Source organism: Felis catus, chromosome B3 (genome assembly GCF_018350175.1).
Source record: "Felis catus isolate Fca126 chromosome B3, F.catus_Fca126_mat1.0, whole genome shotgun sequence".
In the NCBI taxonomy this organism is placed as follows: domain Eukaryota; kingdom Metazoa; phylum Chordata; class Mammalia; order Carnivora; family Felidae; genus Felis; species Felis catus.
This window is the reverse complement of record NC_058373.1, coordinates 118286493-118311865: the sequence shown is the minus strand read 5'-3', so window position 1 is coordinate 118311865 and position 25373 is coordinate 118286493. Positions and strand designations below refer to the sequence as shown.

Genomic DNA, 25373 nt, shown 5'->3' with positions numbered 1-25373 from the left:
AAATGCCACCTTGTGTCATACTGTTATATTTCAGGATTAGTTTTTCTGTCTGGAACCATTTTCTGTTTGCCTTGCAGTGCCAGAAGTAGAAGGGGAGGCAGAGAGTATCAGCTCCCTGTGCTCACAGATCACCAATGCCTTCAGCACACCCACGGAGGATCCCTTCTCATCTGCCCCAATGACCAAACCGGTGACAGTGCTAGCACCACAGTCTCCTGCCTTTCAAGGTTGGTGCCCTCTTAGCCTGCTCAGCTGTTCTCTGTGAAGCTTGTACTTTCATGACACAGCTCACTCACTCTCGGTGGGCATTCTGAGCTTCCCAAGAGCTGGTCGGACCTGTTAATTTCCCTGTTGGATGATGTCTCAGATTTGTTAATTCCCCTTTTCCACGATGTCTTTGTGCTTTGTTCCCGTTCCTTTTTCCTAGAATGTCTGCATTCATCACTGCATGTACCTTTCTGTCTTTGATCCCATTCTGTTAAGAGCTTCTGTAGTCCCAACCCACTGCTTTACTTCCCACTTAACTATTCAGAGTATCCAGCCAGTTCTCCAGAAGCAGCAGTCATCAGAGTTGGTTCCAGCGTATGCTTTCTTTAGCAGAGTGGCTCTCAACCCGAGGCAGTTTTGCCCCTCTCAGGGAAAATTTGGCTTTCATTGGTGACATTTTGGGGTGTCACAGGCTGGTAGGGAGTGGCTGCTACTGTCATCTGGGCTGAGGCTAGGGATGCTACTAAACATCCTTCAGTGCACACAATGGCAGCCCTCACAGCAAGGAATTTTCTGGCCCAAGTTATCAGTAGTGCCAAGGTTAAGAAGACTTGGATTCACCTCGTCTCCATCCTACCACAAGAGGCTCATAAAGAAAAAGGCACTTCTTTTGGCTTCTTAGTTCATTTCATCTTCTGTAACAAGTGTCCTAAAATTTACCTTTGTGAAGGCATTGAGGACTAACTAAAAGTTGTTGTTTCCAGGATACTGAGTTAATACTTGGTGTTGACTCTGAAGTCAGCAAAGAGTCTATATATAACTTAAATAATAGACTTTTAGAATTTGAACTTTTTTTTTTTAACGTTTATTTATTTTTGAGACAGAGAGAGATAGCATGAACAGGGGAGGGGCAGAGAGAGAGAGAGAGAGACACAGAATCTGAAACAGGCTCCAGGCTCTGAGCTGTCAGCACAGAGCCCGACGCGGGGCTCGAACTCACGGACCGTGAGATCATGACCTGAGCTGAAGTCGGACGCTTAACCGACCGAGCCACCCAGGTGTCCCTAGAATTTGAACTCTTACAATCGCCATTTCTTCATTTCTTTTGAGAAAGAGCTCAAAACGGGGAGACAGTACCCCATTCCTTTCTGAGGAAGCTACCAATGCTTTTCCTTCAGAGAGTCTCTTTTAAAAACAAAAACAAAAAAATCTATTATAATCATGTGCACCAAATGGCTTTTCATTTCATCTAACAAATGTTTATAATACCAACGATAGGCACAATTTATTGAGCAGATATTAGCACAGTGCCTGCCACATCATGATGAGGACTCAGCATTTTCTCATTTAATCCCCACAACAACCCTTTGAGGTAAGCAATATGAATCAGGAAAATGAGACTCAGAGAGGTTGAATAAATTTCCCAAATTGCACAGACAGGATTTAAACCCAGGTCTTTCTGAATATCGTTATCTGTTAACGTTCCGCTACCTATTTCTGAATTTACAGTGCCTATTTACAATGGCATGTACAAAACTAATAGAACATAGTCCTTTCCCTGCCCACAAGCGGCTCCCAGTCTATGAGTGAGCTAGTCTTTTAAGACAAGCCCTGGGGTAAGTAATACCGATGCCATAAGCATGGTTGCCCATCTTGAAGAGGGAGTGATTGAAGTATAGGGCAGGGGAAGGTGCTTGCTCCATACTAACTATGATAGAGAGCTGGGATAAGGAATAGAAACTGATGGAAAAGATGTCTGGAGTAAAGGAGCAAGGATTAAGAGATTTTCATAAAGAGAGACAGGAAAGAATAGTAGTGCTTTGAGATATTATGAACATTACTGAGGGAAAAAAACTTCAAAGAGATGAAATTAATTCTGTAGCGAATTAAACATTAAGCAAATGAAAATATAAAAATGTATTAAGCAAATGAAAATATATACCAAATTTGTTTTCTCATTTGTAGTATGATGATACCAGCCTTATGGGATTTTTGAGAGAATTAAATAGGATGATGAATGCTTAAGTACTGTTAACATAGTGTCTGGCACATCATAGAGGATCATTATATTTAACCCATTGTTATTGTTGGCATAATTTGATCTTTTGGAAAAGTGGTAGGAGAAGGAAATGCTTTATCTACATCTTATGCCAACGGCTAAGCTATACCTAGAATTGATTTTTGCTGCTTGTAAGACAGAGCAGCTCTGTTCAACTTAATTGGAAATTGTTTCTCTAGGCTTCATTCCCTCTCTCCCTGTTCACATATTTTCCTAGAACAGTCATTTGACTTTTTTATCAGTATAGCTATTTTAATTACCTCTAATTCCCTCTTTGCCCAAAGGTTTGTGTATCCATTGCAAGATGGCATGGTTATCCCAACACCAACTTTTCTGTCTTATCTGTTCCACCGTTATCACACATCGGCCTGACCGAGCTCCAAGGGGTCACCCATTCACCCTGCATGAATTAACTCCATCGATGTTGTCTGCTCCCATTGTAGCTAATGGCACTGACTCAGCCTTCCATGTGCTTGCTGCTAAGCCAGCCCATACTGCTCTAGCACCCGTAGCAATGCCTGTGCGTGAAACCAACCCTTGGGCCCATGCCCCTGATGCTGCTAACAAGGGAATTGCAGCCACACATTCGGGTAAGGTGGCCATGGGTGGTGGTGAGGATTCTGGGATCAGATAAGTGACGCCGATTCAGAAATCAGCCATTTACCCAAGTGGGAACCGGGGAGGAATCCTTTCAGGAAAAGTGTGTTCCCTCCTGGAAATAAACTATTAGGAAAGGATGGTGAAGGAGAGGAACTCAGGAGATTAGACTGATAGTTTCTAGGGCTACAGAACACAACTACCCCTTAGAACTTTCACAAAATACAGATTCCTGGGCCCAACCCTGAGCTGACCACTGGATTTGGAGATAAATGGATATGCCCGTAACAAGGGTGGGAACCTTGCCTCTTACAATGGCAGGCCTACAGAAAAAGCTTTGTTTTTTGCTTTGCTTTACTTTCTAGTTTTTCTGTAATGAACATTTGTTAACTATAAAATCAAAACAAATTTTAATAGTAATAAAGGCAGTTCACCTGAAAGATAACATATCTCTCGAAGCAAGACAGGGGCCACAAAGTACAGCACCATGTCCCTGGTTATTTTCTTTTTATTCTGTTAGAGCAAAAGGTGAATCACCTTGGGCTCTTTAGAGCATGTGCAGGCCAATTTCTGTAGCACGGAGGAGCCACAGCAATAGGAAGGGGTTTCAGATGCCAGCCAGCTGCCTTAGTTCCATGGAGTCTGAGCCCTATCTAGACAGCTCCTCAGTGTGGCTGCGATAGCAGCATGGTCTGACAGGTTTCCTTTGTCCTAAAGCAAAACCTCCTCAGCTGGTAATAGAGACTTTTCTCACACCTGCTAGAACTACAAAGTGTCCCATTAGGGGCATTTGTTCCACATGTTAGGATCATTCAGGTAACCAAGGTTATCAGGTAAGGAAAGAAGCCCCTAACGATTCTGATTCTTTTGTCTCTCTTGATCTCATTGGTTTCAGGGACCGAGTGGAGTCAATCTTCTGGTGCTGCATCTCCAGGTCTCTTCCAGGCTGGTCACAGACGCACTCCCTCTGAGGCTGACCGCTGGTTAGAAGAGGTGTCCAAGAGTGTCCGGGCGCAGCAGCCCCAGGCCTCAGCTGCCTCTCTGCAGCCAGTTCTCCAGCCTCCTCCACCCACTGCCATCACCCAGTCAGCGCCATCTTTCCAAGGGAATGCATTCCTCACCTCTCAGCCCGTACCAGTGGGTGTGGTCCCACCCCTGCCACCAGCCTTTGTCCCTGCCCAGTCCTATCCTGTGGCCAATGGGATGCCCTATCCAGCCCCTAATGTGCCTGTGGTGGGCATCACTCCCTCCCAGATGGTAGCCAACGTGTTTGGCACTGCAGGCCACCCTCAGGCTGCCCACTCCCATCAGTCTCCCAGCCTGGTCAAGCAGCAGACATTCCCTCAGTATGAGACAAGCAGTGCTACTGCCAGTCCCTTCTTTAAGCCTCCTGCTCAGCACCTCAACGGTTCTGCGGCTTTCAATGGTGTGGACGATGGCAGGTTAGCCTCGGGAGATAAGCACACAGAGGTTCCTGCAGGGGCCTGCCCGGTGGATCCCTTCGAAGCCCAGTGGGCTGCATTAGAAAGCAAGTCCAAGCAGCGTACTAACCCCTCTCCCACCAACCCTTTCTCCAGTGACTTACAGAAAACATTTGAAATTGAACTTTAAGTAGTCTCTATGGCTTATGTATTTTGCCCATACTTAGGCAAGGACAGGGGCAGAGGTCAAAGAAGCAAAGGGAACTTTGTGTTCCCAGTCAGTATACTTTTCACTAATCCCAAAGGTCTTAAGGAGCATGTCCAGGCACAGAGTGCTAGGAGAGGTGATTTTGAAAAAAATGGAAGAAACATTCCTAGAGAAGAGTTGTCTTGCAGTTGGGCTAAAGAAGTCAAGGAAATGTTGCCCTCTGTCCCCCTCCTACTCCCTCAGCCCCTTAAAAATCTCTGGCAGCAGAGAGGCAGAGTATCTGAACAGGAATCTGTATTCAAAGCACATTTACTGGAATATAAAACACAACGGGAAGCAAAACAATCACCCTTCATTTTTCAGGCCATTCACCTGCCGCCTCTCACTGGCCTGTCTTAGAGATCAAGAACATGGTGGCCTGTGCTTGGGCTGGGGACGAGAGGCAGGCCGTGCTGCCAGAATTCCCAGGAGGGCACAGCAGCTGCCCAACAGAGCTATATTTTAGGGGTAAAGTTGAGCTTCCACTTTGAGTAAGAATAAATATTATAAATATATATCAAAAGCCAAAATCTTTATTTTTATGCATTTAGAATATTTTAAATAGTTCTCAATATTAAAAAGTTGTATGAGTTGTAAGTAATCTTGCCAAAGGTAAAAGGGTTAGCTGTAAGAAATTGTACATAAGATTGATTTATCAGTGATGCCTATTGATGTGGAGAGAGGAGAGGTTGGGAGTTGCAGATGGGATCCCTATTACTTGGTATCATTCGTTGTAAGTAGCACCTTGCAGCAACAATCATGCGTATGACCAATACAGTCCCTAGGTGGTAGTTTTAACGAAAATGAAAGAGCAGTATTGTCCTGGTTTTAAACCTGTGATGAAGTCCTAATGTAATTTTAATGGAATCAGTCTGAATACCTTCTACAGAGAATACGTATTTTCTTTTATATACTGCTGCAGTTTCCTTATGTTAATCCTCTACTTTTGTTTTAACACTAAGGTGACAATGACTTAATCATATCCATGGACGGGAGCACAGGTTACTGTGTTGATTTGTCATGTGGGTCTCGGGTTTTGTTTTGTCCTTTAGATTTTGTCCCCACCAGCTTTGTGGGGATGGAGATTCTGGTTTAATAGCTGTGTGTGAGCCGGTCCCCCCACTTGTGGCGAGAGCATCCCGTTGCCAGTTGTAGCCACTTGACCTCTGGTAACGACGTGAGATCCCATCTCATTTTTACTTTTGAACGTTGGCCTTACAATCAAATGTAAGTTATATATATTTGTACTGATGAGAATTTATAATCTGCTTTAACAAAAATAAATGTTCGTGGTAGAAGCTTTTGCCCCTGAAGGGCTGGTCTTTCCCCTTTTCTTTATTAGTAAATGTGTTTTAGTTTTTTGGTCTGTTCTTGCTCCATTCTGCTGAACTCCAGTTTGATGTCTAGAAAATCTTTTATTGGGACTTTTTTTTTTTTATTGAAGTATAATTTGCATACAATGTTAACTTCAGGTGTACAACATATTGATCTGATAATTGTATACATTACACAGTGCTCACAATAAGTGTGGTCACCATCTGTCACCACACATGTTATTACAGTATTGTTGACTACATTCTCTCTGCTATACCTTTCATCTCTGTGACTTACAACCGGAAGATTGTATCTCTTAGTCCCCTTTATCTATTGTGCCCATCAGCAGGACTAGTCTACTCTTAAAATTCACTTTTGTATTTATACTTTAGGCTTTGGTTCATCCTAAGCATATCTCTGATGTCAGATCCTTACTGCTCAAAGTGTGGTCTGGAACAAGAGCATGGACTTCACCTAGGAGTGGAGATACAGAATCTCAGCCCCACCCCTGACCCCGCCCCCGACCTAGTAATCAGAATCTACACTGGAACAAGATTCACATTCTGAGAAGGCCCTGACTGAAGCAGTGAGTCTCAGCGTTGGATATGTATTAGAACCACCTGGGAAGCTTTTAAAATTCTCATGTCGGGGAGCAGGTGGGGACCCACATTCAGGTATTTTATATATATATATATATATATATATATATATATATATATATATATATATTTACTTATTTTTGAGAGAGAGAGTGCAAGTGGGCGAGGGGCAGAGAGAGAGGGAAACACAGAATCTGAACCAGGCTCCAGGCTCTGAGTTGTCAGCACAGAGCCTGATGAAGGGCTCAAACTCACAAACTGTGAAATCATGACCTGAGCCAAAGTCAGATACTTAACCTGACTGAGCCACCCAGGTGCTGCTCAGGGTGTTTTTTTGTTTTGTTTTGTTTTGTTTTTTAAAGAAAAAGCTTCCAGTATGGAAGAGGGTTGAGAACCACTTGTCTAGATTTTTATTGTTTCCCTAACCTTGGCCCGCTCTTTTGTGACTAGTTCTAAGAAAAGCTAGCTAACCTGACTTACCTTCTAAATTACATTGCCAATTGGCAAATAAGGAATTGGGGAGTCCAGGAAAATAGCCCTTAGTTTCCAATTTGTATAGCAAAACCAGCCATGATAAATGAAAGGGGATGCTCCTATTTTTTTTTTAAATGGAAAGAAAAAACTACCTCTGCCCCTAACCCATGTTTCCTGTGCTGAATGAGAGGTAGACGAAGAAGTATCACTCACCCATGATGCAGTTTGTCTCTTTTCCAGCCAGTGCGTTGGTAATAAAAGTCAGTTTTCCCTATAATGCCTGTCTTTCCTGTGACCCAGAATAACCTGTCGCTTAGCCTTGGCTTAGCCCAGCCAGTCTACTGGAGGATGGGTAGAAGGTTAAAGTGGAAAGGGACCTGGAAGCTCATTGAATCCAGGCCTCTTGTTTAGCAGCAAGGAACCGGAGGTTCTGAGGGATGGAGAAGGATTTCTTCCAACTGAAATCCCTTCATTGTTAATACATTGCCTTCTCCTCCATTGGTCCCCTATCCTGCTGCTGCCTGTTTTTAATAGTCTGATTTTTATCTGGAAGCAAACATTTTGCTTCACAGATTCCTGCTTGGGGAAGAGAGGCTCCCAGTTGGTCACTGTACAGAACAGGTCTGTCAGCTTGATGCAGGTGTGAGGCAATCCTCACCACCAGGCTCTGCAGGTCAGCCTCAGGAGAAGGGCTTCAGGCACCAGCTTCTGATGAAAGTAAGGAGCTCCCCCCGACCCCGGCCCCATCCTGTCACGCTCACACAATAACGCAGCTGCCGCTCCTTCATCCCACATCCCTGTACTGAGCCTTACGTGTCGTGTTCCACTTTGGCAAGAGCTTCACAAACATGCCATTAACTGTATGTACAGATGCGAGTTGAAGCTGGTTGCTACACTACCTGGAAGGGGGAGGTTGACTAGAGTAATGGACCACTGTTTGACACTAGATGAGATGGAGTTCTAGCAAAGAAACTTGCCTGACACAGCAAGAGTTAGCTTTAAATGAAGTGAGAACCCTGGTAGCTTGCTTTAGAACCCAGTGAATTGATCCTGTATAACAGAAATTATAGAAGGAAGCCGTAAAGTAAAGGGTGTCCTTATCCAAGCAGACTCCTCTTGACCGCTGCCTGTAGTGTCGGAAGCGAGGCAGGTGCTGTCTGCTGCTGAGGCACAGCACTGTGGGGTGGGGGTGGGGGGGGGGCTGGGGGGGTCAGGGGGTCGGGGGCTGAAAGAGCCCATTCTCTAGAAGATCGCTCCCTTTGCCAGCCAGAGACAGCAGCCCGAGACTTGCTTCAGGACTGGGGCTGGAGCTAGCCCTCATCCCTGCTGCCAGACAGGCCGAGCGTGAGGCTGGAAGCGGGAACAGCTAGCACAGCAGAAGCTGGAGTAATACTCGTTGCCACAGAGCTGGGCCTGCAGGATCAAATCACAGTTGGCCAGCTCAGGCTGATCCATACACTCCCTGCTGAGGTCCCTGGACTGGGCTGCCAGTGCTGTAAAATAAGGGAGAGAAAGTGGTTAAGGAAGCTGTGTACGCTGAAAAGTCCCACCTATTCTTTCTTTGCCTTAAAGGAAAGCAACACTAGATCTGCCAGATTCCCAAAAAGTACAGTTATTCTGGAACCTTTTAACACGTGTGTCTACAGTGCCTCCCCACCCCCCGCCATGGGCCTCATTTAGGCATGCAGTGGTCCTCCGGTTGTCCTGCAACCTCAGCCCAATGCAGACTCCCAAATAGTGACTGACCGGATGATTAAACATCTCCTGAAGCTAACTCCTACCCTTGCAATTGTGACCTGAAGAGCTGAATGACAGCTGCCTTAGCCCCTGGACTGGGAAGGGAGTAGGATCAACCTAAGTAAAATTCTGAGTTGGCAAGAGCTGTCCTCTCATTGCTGATTTAATGTGTTGTGCCTTCAGTAGCCCCAGTGCGTCTCAGTTGCTTCATTCCCCATCTTCCCAATTTTCCCACACTCCCCCGCCCCCCAGAGAGAGCAAGTATTAGGCAAAGTGATTAGAACAGCCTTGTGAACTATGGCTCTAATACTGCACTGAGCACAAAAATGCTGGTTGCCACCCCCCCAACCCCCCGCCTAATGTGCCAGGGGCTTCTGTATCTTAAAAATCCTTGTGAGAAGGGCACCTGGCTGGCTCAGTCAGTAGAGCATGTGACTCTTAATAGCTGGGTCAGGAGTTCGAGCCCACGTTGGACATAGAGACTTAAAAAAAAAAAAAAAAAAAAAAAAAAAAAAACGCGCCTGGCTGGCTCAGTTGGTACAGCATGCAACTACCTATCTTGGGGTCATGAGTTCCAGCCCCACTTTAGGCATGGAGACTACTTTAAAAATAAACAGGACTATTGAAAAAACAACCCCTGTGTTTCATTCTGCTTCTTCCTTATAGGACTGAAGTGGCCTTACCTAGTTAACTTCCCCTTTCCCTTCTGGAAGGGGCTTTTGGCTTAAGCCAGAGTGACACCTTCCCTAAAGTCAGACCTCATAGGCTTAATCTCTCTCTCCCCTTGCTTCCTCCCAAAAATACAACTAACAGACTGTATCTGAGTAGTGAATGACTTTTGGTATATCAGTATAATAAGAATACAAACTACAGATGACCCTTGAACAACTTGGGTTTGAACTGCATGGGTCCACACTTTTTTTTAATGAATACTGTATACAGTACTGTATTTCCTTTGATTTTCTCAACAATTTCTCTTTGTTGTAAGAATACACTATATAATACATATACAATATGTGTTATCAGTAAGGCTTTGATCAACAGGCTACTAGTAAAATTTTTGGAGAGTCAAAGTTATACCCAGATTTTTGCAGAGAGTATTGGCACGCCAATCCCTGTGTTGCTCAAGCATCAACTGTACCTACATTTACATAAATAGCAAGCCATTCGTACATATTAAGAAATCTGTCACTCTGGCATCAACTTTCTCTGAGCAGTTGCAGCCCGGGGGCCTATCACAGGGCCCAGAGGTTTGGGGTCCCACACGATGGTTAAGCACACCAGCTCTGGAGCCAGAAGGCCTGAGCACAATCCTGGCTCTCCTATTCCCCAGCTGGGTGACTTTGGGCAAGTTACTTAAGCTCTCTGCCTGTGTTTCCTCATCTGAAATGGAGATGATAATAGCACCTTGGGCACACAGTAACTGTGGCTAAAATTTGAGTGCTTACCTGTGTTTTGTTCCATAGCCTCATTCCCTCTCATTCAAAAAAGTGAGTGATGCCCTATGTTCTATCCTTACAGTGTTTTAGGCAAGTCTCTTAGGCAAGAAGGTTGAGAGGTCCTCAAAAGAAGTATGTCCCTTACACCAGAGCAAGACTAGGTCAAGACCCCCTACTCTGATGCTAACATTAATTGCAGTATGCCACCAGACCATGAATAGGGCAGAGTAAGGCATGAGGCAGCCTCAAGCAGTGAGACCCTACAAAAAGCATAAACAGGTGAGAGCAGAAGTCTGCAGCCTAATCAGAATGAATACAAAGACAGGAGAGACCGCTTCTAAGCATGAAAGGTGCCCACAAAATATCTAAGATTAGCAACACTCTTCCAGCAGAGGGCAGGAGCCTGACTCCGACGGCTCCTGTCCTGTCCGGGAGGCCCATCATGCCAGACCATTTCGGCTTACAACCACACATCAGCAGGAGCCCCACCAGACTTTGCCCTCGAACAAGGTTCTGATTATAATTCGGCTTCTCCTGTAGACAGATCTACAATTAATCACAAACATGAACACCTGGCTCCTCTGACAGCTCTTTTTCTCACATAAATCTGCATTCTGGTTTATCTAGAGTCTTGTTAAGTTTGGTTGGTATGTAGACAAGAGATCAGTATGCTGGGCACAGTAGAGATGAGAAGCGGCCCCTGCAGCACAGTGTTTTTGCCAACGTAATGCCTTCATGCACACATGCACTCAGTCACCAAGCCTGAGCACCTAGTGATGCCAGGCACTGACCTGGGGGCCTAAGGACTCGAATCCCAGTGGCTGTCCTAAGGAGCTCACAAACTGGAAGCCTACATGTCAGTCTGATCCACTAAGCAGCATTTCTACTGCAGACCTTCATCCTCTAGCACTGGCCAGTTCCCGCCTTCGGCGTAGCAGACAGGCAGCAGCCAGGCCTGACAGCCCTTGCTAAAACAACACTCCTGGTGCAGTGCTGCAGCCCTGATTGCTGTGAACGTCCAAGCGGACAGGAAAGGCCCTGGCACCTTTCCCCCAAGCCTGCTGGAGGCCTCCTGAGAACTGGTGGCTCGGCCTGGGGCACTGCCCTGCTGTCCAGGCAATCCATGAACCCAGACCAAGGACACGTGGAAGGACAGGCTGGGCACAGGGCAGAGCCTCCTCTGCCCCCTTCCCTCTGGCTTATTTGAATATAGGGCTCTTATGAATCCATCTTCTCAAAGTGTGAAAATAAGTGCATCTCCAAATTAACACCTCTCAAATTAGACTGCATCTGAATTGATGGTCTCTTAGCACTGTCTTTAACAGCATGTTTTTCTTAGTTTCATACCACTAATTGTTTTGCGATATGGTGCTTAGGTTTATTGAAATGTAACTCAGAACAAGAGCTAGAGGATATAAAACTAAAATATCAAACTGCCCAGTAACAGGTGTGATACTTCAGGGAAAAGAAAATTAAATATGAGGACTAGGTTGTAGTCCCAACTGGGCCACTAATTTGCCGTGTGACTTGTGGAGACATCACGTAAGGTCTCTGGATATCTGTCTCATTTGTAAGATGACGATACTAATACTTGCCCTTCCCTTTCTGAGTTATATGGTCAAAGGGCCATGAAGGCACTTCTCAATCATAGGACCACTTTTTGCCATCCTAATTAGAATGGACAGACTTAATGGTCTGCCTTAAGTATTACATATCCTACTTCTCAAGATCAGTAAGTCTAAATGATATTTAACGTCATCTATTAAGCTATTACCAGATGCCCATCATCTGCATTATTTCCCTCACCTCGCCACAGCCCTCTCAGGTGGTGGAATAGCCCTCTGTATATGTGAGAAGAGGGAGGCTCAGGAGAGCCCCTTGCCACAGGTGACACTACCAGGAACCGGCAGAGTGAGCCAGGACTCAGACTAGAGTCACTCAGACCTGTGCAGCACAAAGCCGGCTTTTGGGAACAAGTGAGTCCCTGGGGTGGGCCTCTTACCCGGCGGGCCCACCTTCACCTCCGTGCTGCGGCTGACTGCCTGGCTTCCACGGTAGGCACTGCACGTGTAGGAGCCCTCGTCTCTGGGCTGCAGGTTGTGGATCAGCAGTGTGCCATCTGGGGACTGGTAGACTCGATGCCCGTCGGCCCGCACCGGCAGCCCATTCCTGAAGGGGACAGGACACTGGGAGAGCCGTCCACGGCCTCTGGTCTTGAGGCCCTAGGAGGCCATGCTGCCACTCCCAGCGCCCCAGAGCCCAGAGACAAAGGGAGGAGGTAATCACTGTGGACAGAGGACCCTCACTTCAAGAAAGAGATGGGCCAGGTGCCAAAAAGAACACTATCGGAGCAAAATAACTCAAAAGTAGAGGGAACTCACCCCAACTGAGCACACTGGTCTAAGTTACCATGAATTTGCCTCTTATCCACAAGGGAAGCCCCACTCTCACTTTTTATCAACAACAGTCTTTCCAGCAGCTATGTGGTGCTGGGCCCTGTGCTGGGCAAGCGACGTAAGCACTCCCTGCCTTGAGGGTACTGGGGTAGGTGTTTAGGGGCACCCTCCCTGAGGAAGACAGAGCTGAGACCCGACTTGAGAATGAGGAGGAGCAGCTGGCCAGCCAATGGGAGAACAAAGGGACTCGGGAGCTGGAAGGCAGAGGCCATGGTCAGAGCAGGGAGGGAAGTGGACAAGGCCTCAATGGGAGTTTGGACTGGACCCTGGGGGAATGGAAGAGTGTGAACTAAGCAGGACTGACAGAGTATCTGCCCTTGGATGACTGGGCCTAGGACAAGCCTGAAAGCAGAGACCAGGAAAGTGGCTCCTACAGAAGTGCACACATGGGTAAGGGGAGGATGTGCAAGGTAAGGGAGGAGAAATGAAGGACCACAGTGGTTACTCAGGGTTGCTGGGTAATGGCGGTGCCCCTCCACCATGGGGAGATCCAGGGCGGGGAGGACGGGTCAACGGTGAGTGCTCTTTTCCACCACTTGGCATTCTGGGTGCCCATGAGATACAAAGAGGCATTGGATTTGAGGTCTGGACCCAGATAGTCTATCAGCCCTGGGTGGCCCTGGAAACCACGTGTCAACAAGGTTGCCCAAGGTGAAGTTAGACAAGCCAAGGACCAAGGACAGACCCTGAGGTGCATCCGCCTCTGAGACATTGGTGTGAAAAGGTAAACCAGCCAGGAAAACAGAAGCAGCAGCCAGAGAAGGAAGAACATCAGAAGACAGTAGTTTCCTGGAGCCAAGAGGAGGGAGCATGTCAGGAGGTGCAAATGGTCAGCAGAAGAACACCTCTCAGGTCATGTGGGGACTGAGATAACGTCCAGAACGTTTAGGAACAGGTCAGTATCCTGGAGTGGTGGGTGGATGTGAGCCCCTGTGCAAGGACTGAGCTGTGAGTAGGGGGTGAACAGGTGGAGACCCCCAGTATGAACAGCCATACTGTGAGGGGGAGACTCCAGATGAGGCCAGGGTCTGCAGGGAAATACAGGGTCAGAGGAGGGTATCTTTTATGTTATGCTTTGAAAGCGGGGACTCCTGAGCATGTTTGCTGCTGGTAAGATCAAGGAGAAGCAAAATTGAAGACAGAAGCGCGAAAGGATAAGCAGAGGCCCGACCTGATCAAGGCAGGCCTGCACCAAGAACTGCTAAAAAGCCTACGGAGGCTCCCTGCCTCCCTCCTGCGTGCAGGCCCCTTCCCATCCTGACATCATCTCTCCAGTACTCACCTCTGAGGCTTGATCAAGAACATCCTTCCCCTCCTCAGCCAAAGTCACCTGCATTGCCACCCTTTGATTCCCCCAGATAGAAGGCAGCCTCAGTGCTCTGTGCACAGATAGCACTGAGGGCAGACCTCTAGAGCTCAGGGGACACAGGGCCATCTCCTGCCTGGGGAGTATCTGGGGGGCTCAGATTACCCCCAAGACCCCCAGAGCCTAGGCTATTGCTGACACACTGCAAGGAGGAAGGGGGCCAAAAAAAAAAGTTGCTGAAAGAAGAAATGAACGAATAAAAGAGCAACTGATCTGGTGTAAACGACACTGAAGTCCCCATAGCTGAGTATACCCAGTGGTTCTCTACCCCCATCTCCAGATACTGTCAACTGTCATGACTTGGGAGGAAGTACTACTGGCATCTAGTGGGTGGGTGGCCTGGATGCTGCTGAACACCGTACAATACACAGAACTGCCCCAACCACCAAAAGTTATCAGGTCTGAAATGTCAAGAGTGCCGAGGTTGAGAGACCCTGGTGTAGCCCAACCAAAAGAAAGAGAGCAGTCCTGTGGGGTCCCGCTGTGTAGGGAAGGGGGTGCTGCCACCAGGCCTGCAGGTAGGAGTTGAAGAATGAAGGCCGCGGGCAGTGGGAACAGCAGTATCGCTGCAGAAAGGTGAGCGTCTTCTCCAAACTACAAGCCTCTGAGGGCCAGGCCTGCCTGGAATAGAGCCTTACCTGGACCACCTGATGTTTACACTTTCTCCTGTCACCACGCATAGCAGCCTGGCCGTGTCACCCTCTGGCACCAGCATAGTAGAGGGCAGCTCTGTGATGGCCAGCTCCCCTAGCGCAAGGAGGAGGCATTGTCAGCCACCACACCAGTCCTGCCCCACCTGTGCCACCTGACCCTCAGGACTGCCACCTCACCCAGAACTCTGAGCTGGACCCATCTCTGGTCTCGGTCCTGCCCGTTGAAAGCGACACAGGCATAGAAGCCGCCATCTTCCGGAGCCACGTGGCTGATGACCAGAGAGCCATCGGGCTGCAGCTGGTGTCTAGAGACAAAGCACAGTCAGGTAGCTCCTCCCCCAAGGGGCTGGAAGAAATGGGGGTGGGGCAGGGTCTTCCTTTCCCCATAAGAGGCTGAGTGGCCCTTTCAGTGGGGTCTGAGCAAAGAGCCATCTAACCTTAGGCCCTGAGGTCCTGCAGATGCTGAGCTCTCTCGTTTACCTGAAGGCACCTGACTTTTAAGCCTGGCAATAAACCATTTCCAATCTCCAAATACAAAATAATTCTGGTTTGGGTTTCTAGTTCTTGCTGTGCTCATTCAGTAGACTCAAATCTTGGTTCTGCCACTTAGGAGCTGTATGGCGTGTTAAACTCCTGTGTGTAAAATGGGGGAGCACCTACCTCCACATGGCTCTCCTGAAGACTGTATGATAGAGAACAAGCCTCATACTCCTAATGGGCACGATACACGCCCATGCTGTTATGGTTACAGCCAGAAATGGGTCTGCCTCCATTTTGTCCCTCAGCCATCACCTCTCCTTAGCTAGCCTGTTACTTCTGTCCACTAACCACAGTGGAAAGACCCAGAAACCCAAATGTTGGTCTGCCCAAGGAGCCCTACCCCCAGCGGTATCCTCTCTCAAGAGCCTCTGGAGTCCTGCTCAGAGGTGGCACCTGGCAGCTCCCTCCCCTGAGGCCTGCACAGGGACAGGAAGGGGAAGAGAGGAGCTGAACAAACCTGGGGGAAGAGAGGGGCTGCCCATCTCTTTGCCACTCAATGGCTGGGGGTGGGAAGCCCTCAGCACGACAGGTCAACCGGATCCGCTGACCTGGACGGGCGTCCACCACCCTAGGCTGGTTCCTGTCCAGAAGCAGCCTGCAGAACAAGCACCCCACAGCCATGAGAGGGGGGACTCTGTCTGCACAAGCATCTGACCCCCTTCTCCCTCTCCAGCCACATTCAGCTTCCTAAGAAAGCTGCTCTGTGCTGGTCAGGACGTCACCAATAACTACCCGGGGCAGTCTAAAAGCCACCTCCAGCTTTCTCGCTTTCCCCACCCCCAACCACCACCCCAGAATCTCGACTGTCTGCTCCCCGCCCTGCACATCTGCTTTGAGATCCTGCACATCTGCCCTGCACAAGGCACTTTGACTTGGGCCCCTCCAGCCCTCTGCAACCCCTCTATAAACTCCCATCAAGGCCATCTCAGGCTCTCCAGCTCCTGCTCTGCTTCCCTTCCCTCAGCTCCTGTGCCCTGGGCCATGGGCCAGTCTCAACTGTTTGGGGAAGGGAAGAGGGCTCCCTTTCCACCTCCCTAGTCCTTGCCTGGCAGAGCCCTGTGACCCCACCCACTCTCCCTTCCTTTCACCACTGGGACCCCCATCGGCCCTGGCCCTCCAGTGGGGTAGGCTGAGAGCAGAATGGCGTTGCTGCACTGTTACCTGGTCGTGGGCCGAATCTGCAAGGAGGAGACAGCCCCCAGGCCCCCCGCGTTCCCCACTAGGCTGGACTCCCGAGGACTGTGGCCCTGGGCTGGGTCCCTGGTCTGAGGGAAGTGCCTTGGCTCAGCCTCAGACAGCACGGCCACGTCACCCCCTGTCATGAGGCCAGGAGAAGGGGTGAGCTGTGGGGGGAATGCAGTGGAAGGAAGGAAGGGCCACGAGGCTGGCCAGGGACGTGTGGAAAAATGAGGGTCACAAGGGGGAAGACATCCACCTTGGCCCAACTGGAGCACGTGGTCCCTGCCAGCAGAAGGGGCCCCTCCAGCGTGGGAGCACCCTGGCTCAGGCCCTCCCAGCCAGCGCCTCCCACCTGGGGCCATGACAATCCTCTGGGTGTGGGGTGGGGACGGAGACCTGTTCCGCTGGGCGTGGGGTGGGGACAGAGACCTGTGACACGAAGCTGGATCTTCTGAGAGTCACGGCCTGGCCTGCTGCTGCCACAGCTGTAGGTGCCAGTGTCCTCTGCCCGCAGGGGACTGATGACCAGGGAGCCATCGGGCTGCAGCTTGTGCCTGAATGAGGAGGACAGTGAGCCCAGGCCCCCTCAGGCCCCAGTGCTCCTACCAGAGTGCTCCTACGGTAACCCTGCCTGCACCCTCCCATCCCAGGGGAGATCACCTGTCAGAGGAGATGGGCCGCCCATCTTTCTGCCACCTGGCATGGGGCTCCGGGGAGGTGTCGTCTTGACAGAAGAGGCGCACTAAGTGCCCCAGGGCCGCCTGCACCAGGGCCGGCTCTGAGCCTGCCAAGCTGATCCTGGGAAGTGGGGGTGAGAACCTGCACTAACAACACAAGCGCCAGGGCCAGGGACTCCCCCTCCATCAGTGTCCCACCACAGAGAGCTCGGTGCCCATCCTGTCTCGGGCACCTTTGGGGTCACAGGGTCCCCTGGGAGGCCCAGTTCTAGAAGGCAGTGGCCTCAGGAATTCACTCCACCCCCACCCCGGCTCCCCACCACGCCCTCGGACGTAGCTACCTCAACCTGGTCCTGCAACAGCAGCAAGGGAGGTACAGAGCCCAGGGCGTGGAGAGGTCGGGAGAGAGAGCTCACACCAGATTCCCGTGTGGAACTAAACCACTGCTTGATCCCTTTGGAATTTCAAGTTTTACTTATTTGTTTCTATTCTCCCCAAAAGTCTCATTAATAGGACATAGTCCCAAGACTGTGGAACCCATACTAAATCTAAGAGAGAATATCACCATTTTGCAGGTCAAGAAACGGAGGCTTGGAGAAGTTGGATGAGTTGCCAAAGGTCACGAAGCCCGCAAGCTTTTCCAACTAGACAGGCCCCGGGGCGTCCCGGCAAGATCAGACCCAGGCACCACCATCTATTGGCGAAGCCCCCCCCCCAGGCAAGACCATTTGGAGGATTTGAGGTTAGGGATGGGGCGGGAGGATCTGCGGACTTCAGGGTTTGGGCTCCAATGGGCGCAGCTCCTGACCTGGGGAAGGTAGGCCTCACCTGTAGGAAGAGCTGTGGGAGGGCGCCGCTGGCCTCCCGGCATCTCCGCCCAGTCCAGGGGCACTGGGCCCAAGCTCCTGGCCCAGGGGCCTCTCTCCAAAGGCCTGGGCGTGGCCCTCCTCTCCAGGCCCAGGCTCTCGGTCTCGCCACCAGAGGCCACCAGAAGGCAAGGGCCTCGTCTGGACTGTGGCCCCCGTCCTGTGCCCGCCGGCCTCTTGCTGGCCTCCAGGACCGCTGCCACCACCGTCTCTATGGGTGCTCTGGCCAGAGGCCCCAGGCTCAGGTCTGGGGGGCTCCTGTTGACGTCCCCGGCAGCTGCTCACGCACTCCTCTTCGGAGGCAAAGTTATTGCCGTTGCCATGGCACCCGCCATACCAGAAGCGGTTACACTGGCCCACGGAGGGGACGAAGTACCAGCGGGCGGCCCAGTCCGTGCAGGAGCCATGGGCACTGGGCAGCAGGCACCGCACAGGGTAGGCTGAGGGGACAGGGAGGGGGCAGGGAGGGGGCAGGTCATCAGGCTGCAGATACTGCCCCGGCAGAGCTCTGCCAAGAAGTGCCCACCGCCCCCTCAGCCTCAGATGTGGGAGCCAGGCTCTTCCCAAGTTCACAGAGCGGGTCTACACCCGTCTGGGCCCCTGACCTGGCCCTGGAGACAGTCTGCTCACTGCCCAGACCTACCTGGGCTGGGATCACCAGCAGCCTCCGGGATCAGCCCATCCACCTCCACCCACAGAACTAGAGCGCTCCAGAAGGTCAGGGCCATGAGCAACCTGGACTGGCTCCCTCATGCCCCTCCCCATGCCTGACCCAGGTCCCTAGAGTACACACACGCACCGAGCTTGGCTTTGATGTACTTAGCTCGCGATAAGAACCCAGCCCTCAGCTCGCAGGGACATCTGTGAAGAGGCCCAGCCTCTGGACCCGCCTCCAGCCCCCAGCCAGCCTGTTCTAATGGCCTACCTTCCCAGCACAGCCCTGCTCTGCCTCTCTACAGACACAGAGGTGACTGCGGCTGGCCCCTGCGGGGGTCCCATCCAGGGACCAGCCTCCTGCAGACTCTGACCACCAGCCCATCTGGCTTTTGAGGTTCCCATGAGGGTCCCTGCCGGTGCCACCCACATATCCCATGCTCCAGTCTCAATGACCTCCCTCTAGGACTCATCCCAGGCAGGGTGGGGACATCCCTGTCCATCTGGGCTCTGACCACCCTATACCATCTCTGCCTCTGGAAGGGGCTGAGCCCCCATGGTGGGGGCGGGGCAGGACAAGCCTTCCTTGTCTGTGGGCGCCCTGCCTACAATTCTCCCCAACTCCCACAAGCAGTCAGATGGTTTCAAATGCAAACTGTTGGAAACAAGAACAATATGGCACTGTTCTCTGACCTGGCACCTAGCAGGTGATCAGTAAATATTTGTCAAAGAAATGAATGAATAACTGAGCTGGTAGGAAGATCTGGGTGGGGCTCTGTGGTGGTTAAGGGGGGCAAAGCGGGACCACAGCCTACTCACCAGGAAGAATGAAGGGGCATCCACTCACCATAGCTGGGCTGGCCCACACAGCCTTCCCCAAGAGGACCAGCAGCAGAGGCCACATTATCATAGCAACAGCCAAACCGGGAGCCCTGGCACTCACTGGGCTCCTTCTGCTGAGCCTGGGGCTGGTGGGCCTTGGGAGCCTGCGGAGGAAACCCAGACTGGGAAAGTTGGGAATAGGTCTGGCTCTTGGTGGGGACTCTAGGCTGCCTGGGGAAGGAGGACAGGAAGAGGGAGGGACAGAATTGCAGTACCCCAGCCTCAGGGGAAGGTCAGATGGACCCCCCCTGCACACACACACCCCCACTCCAGCCTAGGCCCGTATCTGAAGCCCAAGTGCAGAGAGTCTGGATCACAGTGGCGCTGAGCAGGTGCGGGACTCCTGCCCACTCATGTGAACCAGACACTTACTGTGGAAGCCACTGCTCTCGACACCGGCCTTCTCCCGGTCTTATCACTGCTGTAAGATGCTGCACAGCCAGCTTGATGGGGCCCCTCAGCCACAGACACCCCATCAGGGCAGCACCCATACCTAGACAAGCATTACACAGCAGTCTCGTCACCACCCAACCCCTGATCCCCACCCTCACGGGATCCCCCGAGCTTCCAGCATCCTGGAAACTGGGCTCTGAGGCTCCCTACGCTGGGAGCTGAGCAGTTGAGGATCCGAACGGGAGACACCGTGTCCTTCCACGTGGGGCATACCATTCTGCATGCCAAGCCACATCCACCAACCACTCAGTGGCAGCCAGGGACACAGCAGTAACACGATGAGCAGGGCCGTGTCTCCTGATACCTGACGGTTCCTCAACTCCTACCCAAGTCGGAAACCCCTAACCGAGGAGAAAATTCACTAAGCCTGCACAAATCTTGGCTTCCCGGGTAGGTTTTACAAAATCGCAGCAGATGGGGGATGGGGAAAAGAGGGGTGAGCAGAGCCCTCCTCCTGTTTCAGCTCTGTCAACCACAAGATGGGAAGGAAGGGGAAAGAGGAACACATCAGAGCGCCTTCCGTGTGCCAGGCATCCTGGGACAGTTCCATCCTCACGGCAACCCGGCCTGTGGCTGTCACTGTTCCCAGTCTCACAGAGGAAGCCAAGACCAAAGGAATAACTTGCCCTGATCACGCAGCACACAGCGGATAGATCGCCACCGGGCTGCTGGCCCCAAAGTCTGGGCTCTCAGCGCCCCAGCCCCGGAGAGACCGGTAGCCTGGTTTGGATCTGGAAGCTATCTATCCCACGTGCCTTCCCAGAGCCTCAGGCTACACCTCAACGGGCTGACTTCGCTAGCGAAAGTGGAAATTCTTACCCCCACTCTGCACATTAGGAAGGTCAGTGACAGGAAGCAGAGTCCCCAAGACTGCACAGTCAGGGCAGCTGGGAGATAACACCTCGGAAGTCCCATCCCTGAGCTCTGCAAACCCCACCCCCTCTCTGCTCGGAGTCGCTGCCCTGCCCATCAGATACCATCCCCCGGCCCCATCTCCCTTCTTTGACTTGGTGAAGAGGAAGAGGCACCTACCTGCTCTGCTGACATGAGGCCCCAGGACAGCCCTGCCACTGTGGCCCAAGAGATACAGTGTGGCCGTCAGGACAGCACCCATAGGGGCTGAGTCTGCAGTCGTGGGGTGCCAAGCCAGACTGTCTGTGTGGGGATTGCTGAAAAGAGGGGGCTGGGGCTGGCAGGTGGAGGCCCTGGGCTCCTGTGGGGATTCCTTGGGCCGAGGGCTGCTCTTGACGGGCCCACCACTGGCCTCTGGAATCTAGAAAGAAGAGGAAGCAAAAGACACATGAGGTGTCCACCTGGACACCTCTCCATCTATGTGCACACCAGACCTACCTCTCCCCAGCCCCCCTAAACCACCTACCCCCCCCCCCAACCTCCATCTCCAGGGCCCTGTGTTGGGGGCTTCCACTGAGCTTCTCACCTGAGGTGGGGGCCGCCTGAGGTCCCAGAGATATGCGAGGATCCCCGGGGCTGCTGTGCATGTCCTGCATGCTGGGGACGCCTGCAGGGAGTGGGCGGTCAGGCCCACGCCGTGGCCACGCTAACCACCACGTGGTCCCACCCCACCACTCAGGCAGCGCCTGGGGTACCCAGGACAGCAGAAGCGAGAACGAGCACACCTGTGATTTCCTAAAACACCCTTCCCCTGTTTCAAGAGTCTTTAGTCCTAGAAAACACTAATGTTACATGTTGCGCAAAAAGAAAAGCCAGATATAAAATTAGCATCGGTGTTTGATCCCAACTACGTAAAACAAAACAATGATACTTTTAGATTGAACTGATGAAAAGACAAACAATCCAATTAAAAAATGGGCAAAGTGGGGCACCTGGCTGGCTCAGTTGGTAGAACAGCCAACTCTTGATCTCAGGGTCGTGAGTTTGAGCCCTGCACTGGGTGTGGAGATGACTTTAAAATCTTAAAGGGGTGCCTAGGTGGCTCAGTCCGTTAAGCATCCTACTCTTGATCTCTGCTCAGGTCACAATCCCAGTTCTTGAGTTCGAACCCCACATCAGGCTTTGCACTGATGGTGCAGAGCCTGCTTGGGATTCTGTCTCTCCTCCTCTCTGCTTCCCTCCCCCCCCCCACCCCGCTTGTGCACCTGCTCACTCTCTCTCTCTCAAAATAAATGAACTTTTAAAAAACGAAAATCTTAAAAAAAATAATTTTAAAAATGGGCAAAGAACTTGAACTGACATTTCTCCAAAGAAAATCTACAAATGGCCAATAAGCACACGAAAAGATGTTCAACATCATCGGTCATTACAGAAATGCAAATCAAAGCCACAGTGAGATACTCCTTCACACCCACTAGCATGGCGGTCATCAAAAAGGCTGAAGTAAGAAATGTCAGTGAGGACGTGGGTGAACCGGAACCCTCAGGCACCGCGGGTGGAAATGTAAATTGGTGCAGCCACCATGGAAACAGTTCGGCAATTCCTCCAAAAGTTAAACATAGAATTATCATAGAGCCTAGCACTTTCTAAGGCATACACCCAAGAGAAATGAAAACACATGTCCACACAGAAACTTACGCATGAGCATTTATAGTAGTCTTATCTGTTAGGGCCAAAAGATGGAAACAACCCAAATATACATCCACAGAAGAATGAATAAGCAGGTTGTGGCATAGCCATGGAATTGTTATCAGCCATAAGAAAGAGGTCGTGCTGATGTGTGCTCCAGCCTGGATGAACCTTAAAAGCATTCTGCTGCCTGGGTGGCTCAGTCGGTTAAGCATCTGACTCTTGATTTCAGCTCAGGTCCTCATGACTTCACAGTCACTGGATCGAACCCCGTGGAGGGGGGGGTGGGGGCTGGAGCCTGCTTAAGATTCTCTCTCCCCCTCTCTTTGTGCCCTTCCCCCTACACCACACTCTCTTCTCTCTCAAAATTATAAAATTGAGAAAAATAAAAACATCCTGCTGAGTGAAAGGTAGGCACAAAAGGTGTATTATTCCTTTTATACGATACATCCAGAACAGGCAAATCCATAGAGACAGAAAGCAGATCAGCTTACCAGGGAAGGCAGTTAGGGTTAGCGGGGAGTGATTACTTAAGGGGTACAGCAGGGTGCTTTTATGGGTGAGGAAATATTTTAAAACTAGAGAGCGGGTGATCGTACAACATTGTGAGTACACAGCACCAAAGCATACACTTTGCAACGGTTAATGGTATGTTACGTGAATTTCACCTCAATAAAAAAATTCTATATTAAAAACACTTGTTTCAAAAAAAACCACAATTTGGGGCGCCTGGGTGGCGCAGTCGGTTAAGCGTCCGACTTCAGCCAGGTCACGATCTCGCGGTCTGTGAGTTCGAACCCCGCGTCGGGCTCTGGGCTGATGGCTCGGAGCCTGGAGCCTGTTTCTGATTCCGTGTCTCCCTCTCTCTCTGCCCTTCCCCCGTTCATGCTCTGTCTCTCTCTGTCCCAAAAATAAATAAATGTTGAAAAAAAAAAAAAAAAGATAAAACTAAAAAAAACAAAAAAAACAAAAAAAACAAAAACCACAATTTGACAGATGAAGGGATGGGAGTAAATCATGAAAAAGCACATATAGCAAAATAGCAAGTATAGAATTTAAGTGTGGGTACATGGCTGCTTGCTATACAGTTCTTCAACTATTCTGTATGTTTAAAATTCTTCACCAGCCTTCCTCAAAAAATTAAAACTAGGCGCCTGGGTGGCTCAGTCCATTAAGCGTCCAACTTTGGCTCAGGTCATGATCTCACAGTTCATGAGTTTGAGCCCCACATCGGGTTCTGTGCTGTCAGCCCAGAGCCTGGAGCCTGCTTCAGATTCTGTATCTCTTTCTCTCTCTCTCTCTTTCTCTCTCTCTCTCTCTCTCTCTCTCTCTCTCTCTCCTTCTTTGCTTGTGTGCTCTCTCTCTCAAAAATAAAGATTTTTAAGAAATTAAAAGTAGAATTACCACATGACCCCCAGTAATTCTACTATTTACCCAAAGAATACAAAAACACTAATTCAAAAAGATGTATGTATCTCTATGTCTATTGCAGCATTAATTACAGTAGCCAAGATTTGGAAGCAACCTAAGTGTCCATCGACTGATGAATGGATAAAGAAGATGTACATATGCACAATGGAATATTACTCAGCCATAAAAAGAACGAAATCTTGCCATTGGCAACAGCATGGATGGATCTAGAGAGTATAATGCTAAGCAAAATAAAAGAAAGACAAATACTCTAGGATTTCACTCATATGTGGAATTTAAGAAACAAATGAACAAAGAAAAAAGAGAAACAGACTTGTAACCACAGAGAACTGATAGCTTCCAGAGGGGCAGCGGGTGGGGGAAACAGGTTAAGGAGATTAAGAGCACATTTACCACCATGAGCACGGAGTAGAGAATTGCTGAATCACTGCATTGTATGCCTCGAACTAACATAATACCGTATGTTAAATATACTGGAATTAAACAAACAACCAGGCCTGTCTTCCTGAGCAGATGAGGGTCTGCTCAGAAACATGAGAGATTTTTTTCACCACCTTATTGTCCAACTTGGTAACAAACTTACGAAAAATTATGAATTATATACCATTCCCGTGGGTGAATTTTATGGTATGTACTTAACCACTTCAGAGTTATCAAAAAGATTTTTTGTCATAAAATGGAGAAAACCACAAAAGGCTGAGTAAGTATGAACAGGAATTTTTTTTTTTATGATGCATAACAGCACTCACCCCAAAATGCTCCTGGTGAAAGGTTCTGAGCACTTCGTGGGTGTGGGGGGGGGGTGTGGTGGCAGGATGGGAGTGGGGGACTTCCTTCTATTTATCTGTGTGTTTCAAATTTTCCACAATACGCATATTACCACATAATGGAACAAAGTTATAAAAACTAAGTGAAAATTCCATCTCCACAAGGACTAGCTCTTGCCAGCCCCCAGGGAATATTCAAAAAATACTTTAGGGCCGGAAGACCCTAGCAGATACGCAGTAAAATCTGTTTTCGTTTCATGGCCTCTCCCACCCAGGCCGAACCCCGGGAGAAGGCAGACTCACACTCTCTCCCCAGTTCCGTCATCTCCTGCGGGCACCCCCAGAACCGCATTCACAGTCCCCAGCCAGCAGGCCCCTCTGTCAGCTCAACTTGAAAGACACCTTTCTGCCCAGCCCACCCTGCCCCGGCTTCCCCTCTTCTCACCCACCTTTCACGCTTTACTTGGAGTCCGGGGCCCCTTCCCACACACCACGTGGGCCCCAGGCTCTGCTGGGCAAGTGCCTGGCCCTTCCTGTTCAGGGCCCCTGTGAGCGCTTGCATTTCTGCAGCCTGCTCCCCGCCAGGCTCCTGCTCCCACAGGCTCCGCTTCAGACTGTCCTCCTAAATAGCTTTCACGGGGTCACTATCAACCTGCAAAGCTTTCAATGGCTCCCCTGGGCCTATCGGACAAATTTTTTTTTTAAATTTATTTTTAACGTTTATTTATTTTTGAGACAGAGAGAGACAGAGCATGAACGGGGGAGGGTCAGAGAGAGAGGGAGACACAGAATCTGAAACAGGCTCCAGGCTCTG

The 25373-nt window shown here is 50.2% G+C and overlaps 2 protein-coding genes across 23 annotated transcripts in view; one reads left to right on the top strand and one right to left on the bottom strand.

The window, feature by feature from the left end:
* NUMB (NUMB endocytic adaptor protein) overlaps window positions 1-5829 on the top strand; it is a 203872-nt gene extending 198043 nt beyond the window's left edge. For 9 of the 11 annotated variants that reach the window (XM_019833261.2, XM_003987807.5, XM_019833257.3 and 6 more), the window contains 3 exons: window positions 78-227; window positions 2710-2856; window positions 3759-5829. In XM_019833261.2, coding sequence (XP_019688820.1) covers window positions 78-227; window positions 2710-2856; window positions 3759-4474 — 1013 coding nt within the window. In that variant the 3' untranslated portion in view covers window positions 4475-5829. The remainder of the gene's footprint in view (window positions 1-77; window positions 228-2709; window positions 2857-3758) is intronic. The other 2 variants (XM_019833263.3, XM_019833264.3) reach the window with 1 other exon arrangement.
* Window positions 5830-7051: 1222 nt separating this feature from the next.
* Window positions 7052-25373, bottom strand: part of PAPLN (papilin, proteoglycan like sulfated glycoprotein) — a 37557-nt gene continuing 19235 nt past the window's right edge. For 7 of the 12 annotated variants that reach the window (XM_045060183.1, XM_045060185.1, XM_045060180.1 and 4 more), the window contains 13 exons: window positions 21259-21339; window positions 20853-21093; window positions 19740-19860; window positions 19333-19489; window positions 17794-18271; window positions 16949-17086; window positions 16718-16842; window positions 16271-16424; window positions 15567-15704; window positions 14747-14874; window positions 14555-14663; window positions 12097-12263; window positions 7052-8411 (listed from right to left, as the gene is read on the bottom strand). In XM_045060183.1, coding sequence (XP_044916118.1) covers window positions 8236-8411; window positions 12097-12263; window positions 14555-14663; window positions 14747-14874; window positions 15567-15704; window positions 16271-16424; window positions 16718-16842; window positions 16949-17086; window positions 17794-18271; window positions 19333-19489; window positions 19740-19860; window positions 20853-21093; window positions 21259-21339 — 2213 coding nt within the window. In that variant the 3' untranslated portion in view covers window positions 7052-8235. Of the gene's footprint in view, window positions 8412-12096; window positions 12264-14554; window positions 14664-14746; window positions 14875-15566; window positions 15705-16270; window positions 16425-16717; window positions 16843-16948; window positions 17087-17793; window positions 18272-19332; window positions 19490-19739; window positions 19861-20852; window positions 21094-21258; window positions 21340-25373 lie in introns of those variants that run through there. The other 5 variants (XM_023255811.2, XM_023255812.2, XM_045060182.1 and 2 more) reach the window with 4 other exon arrangements.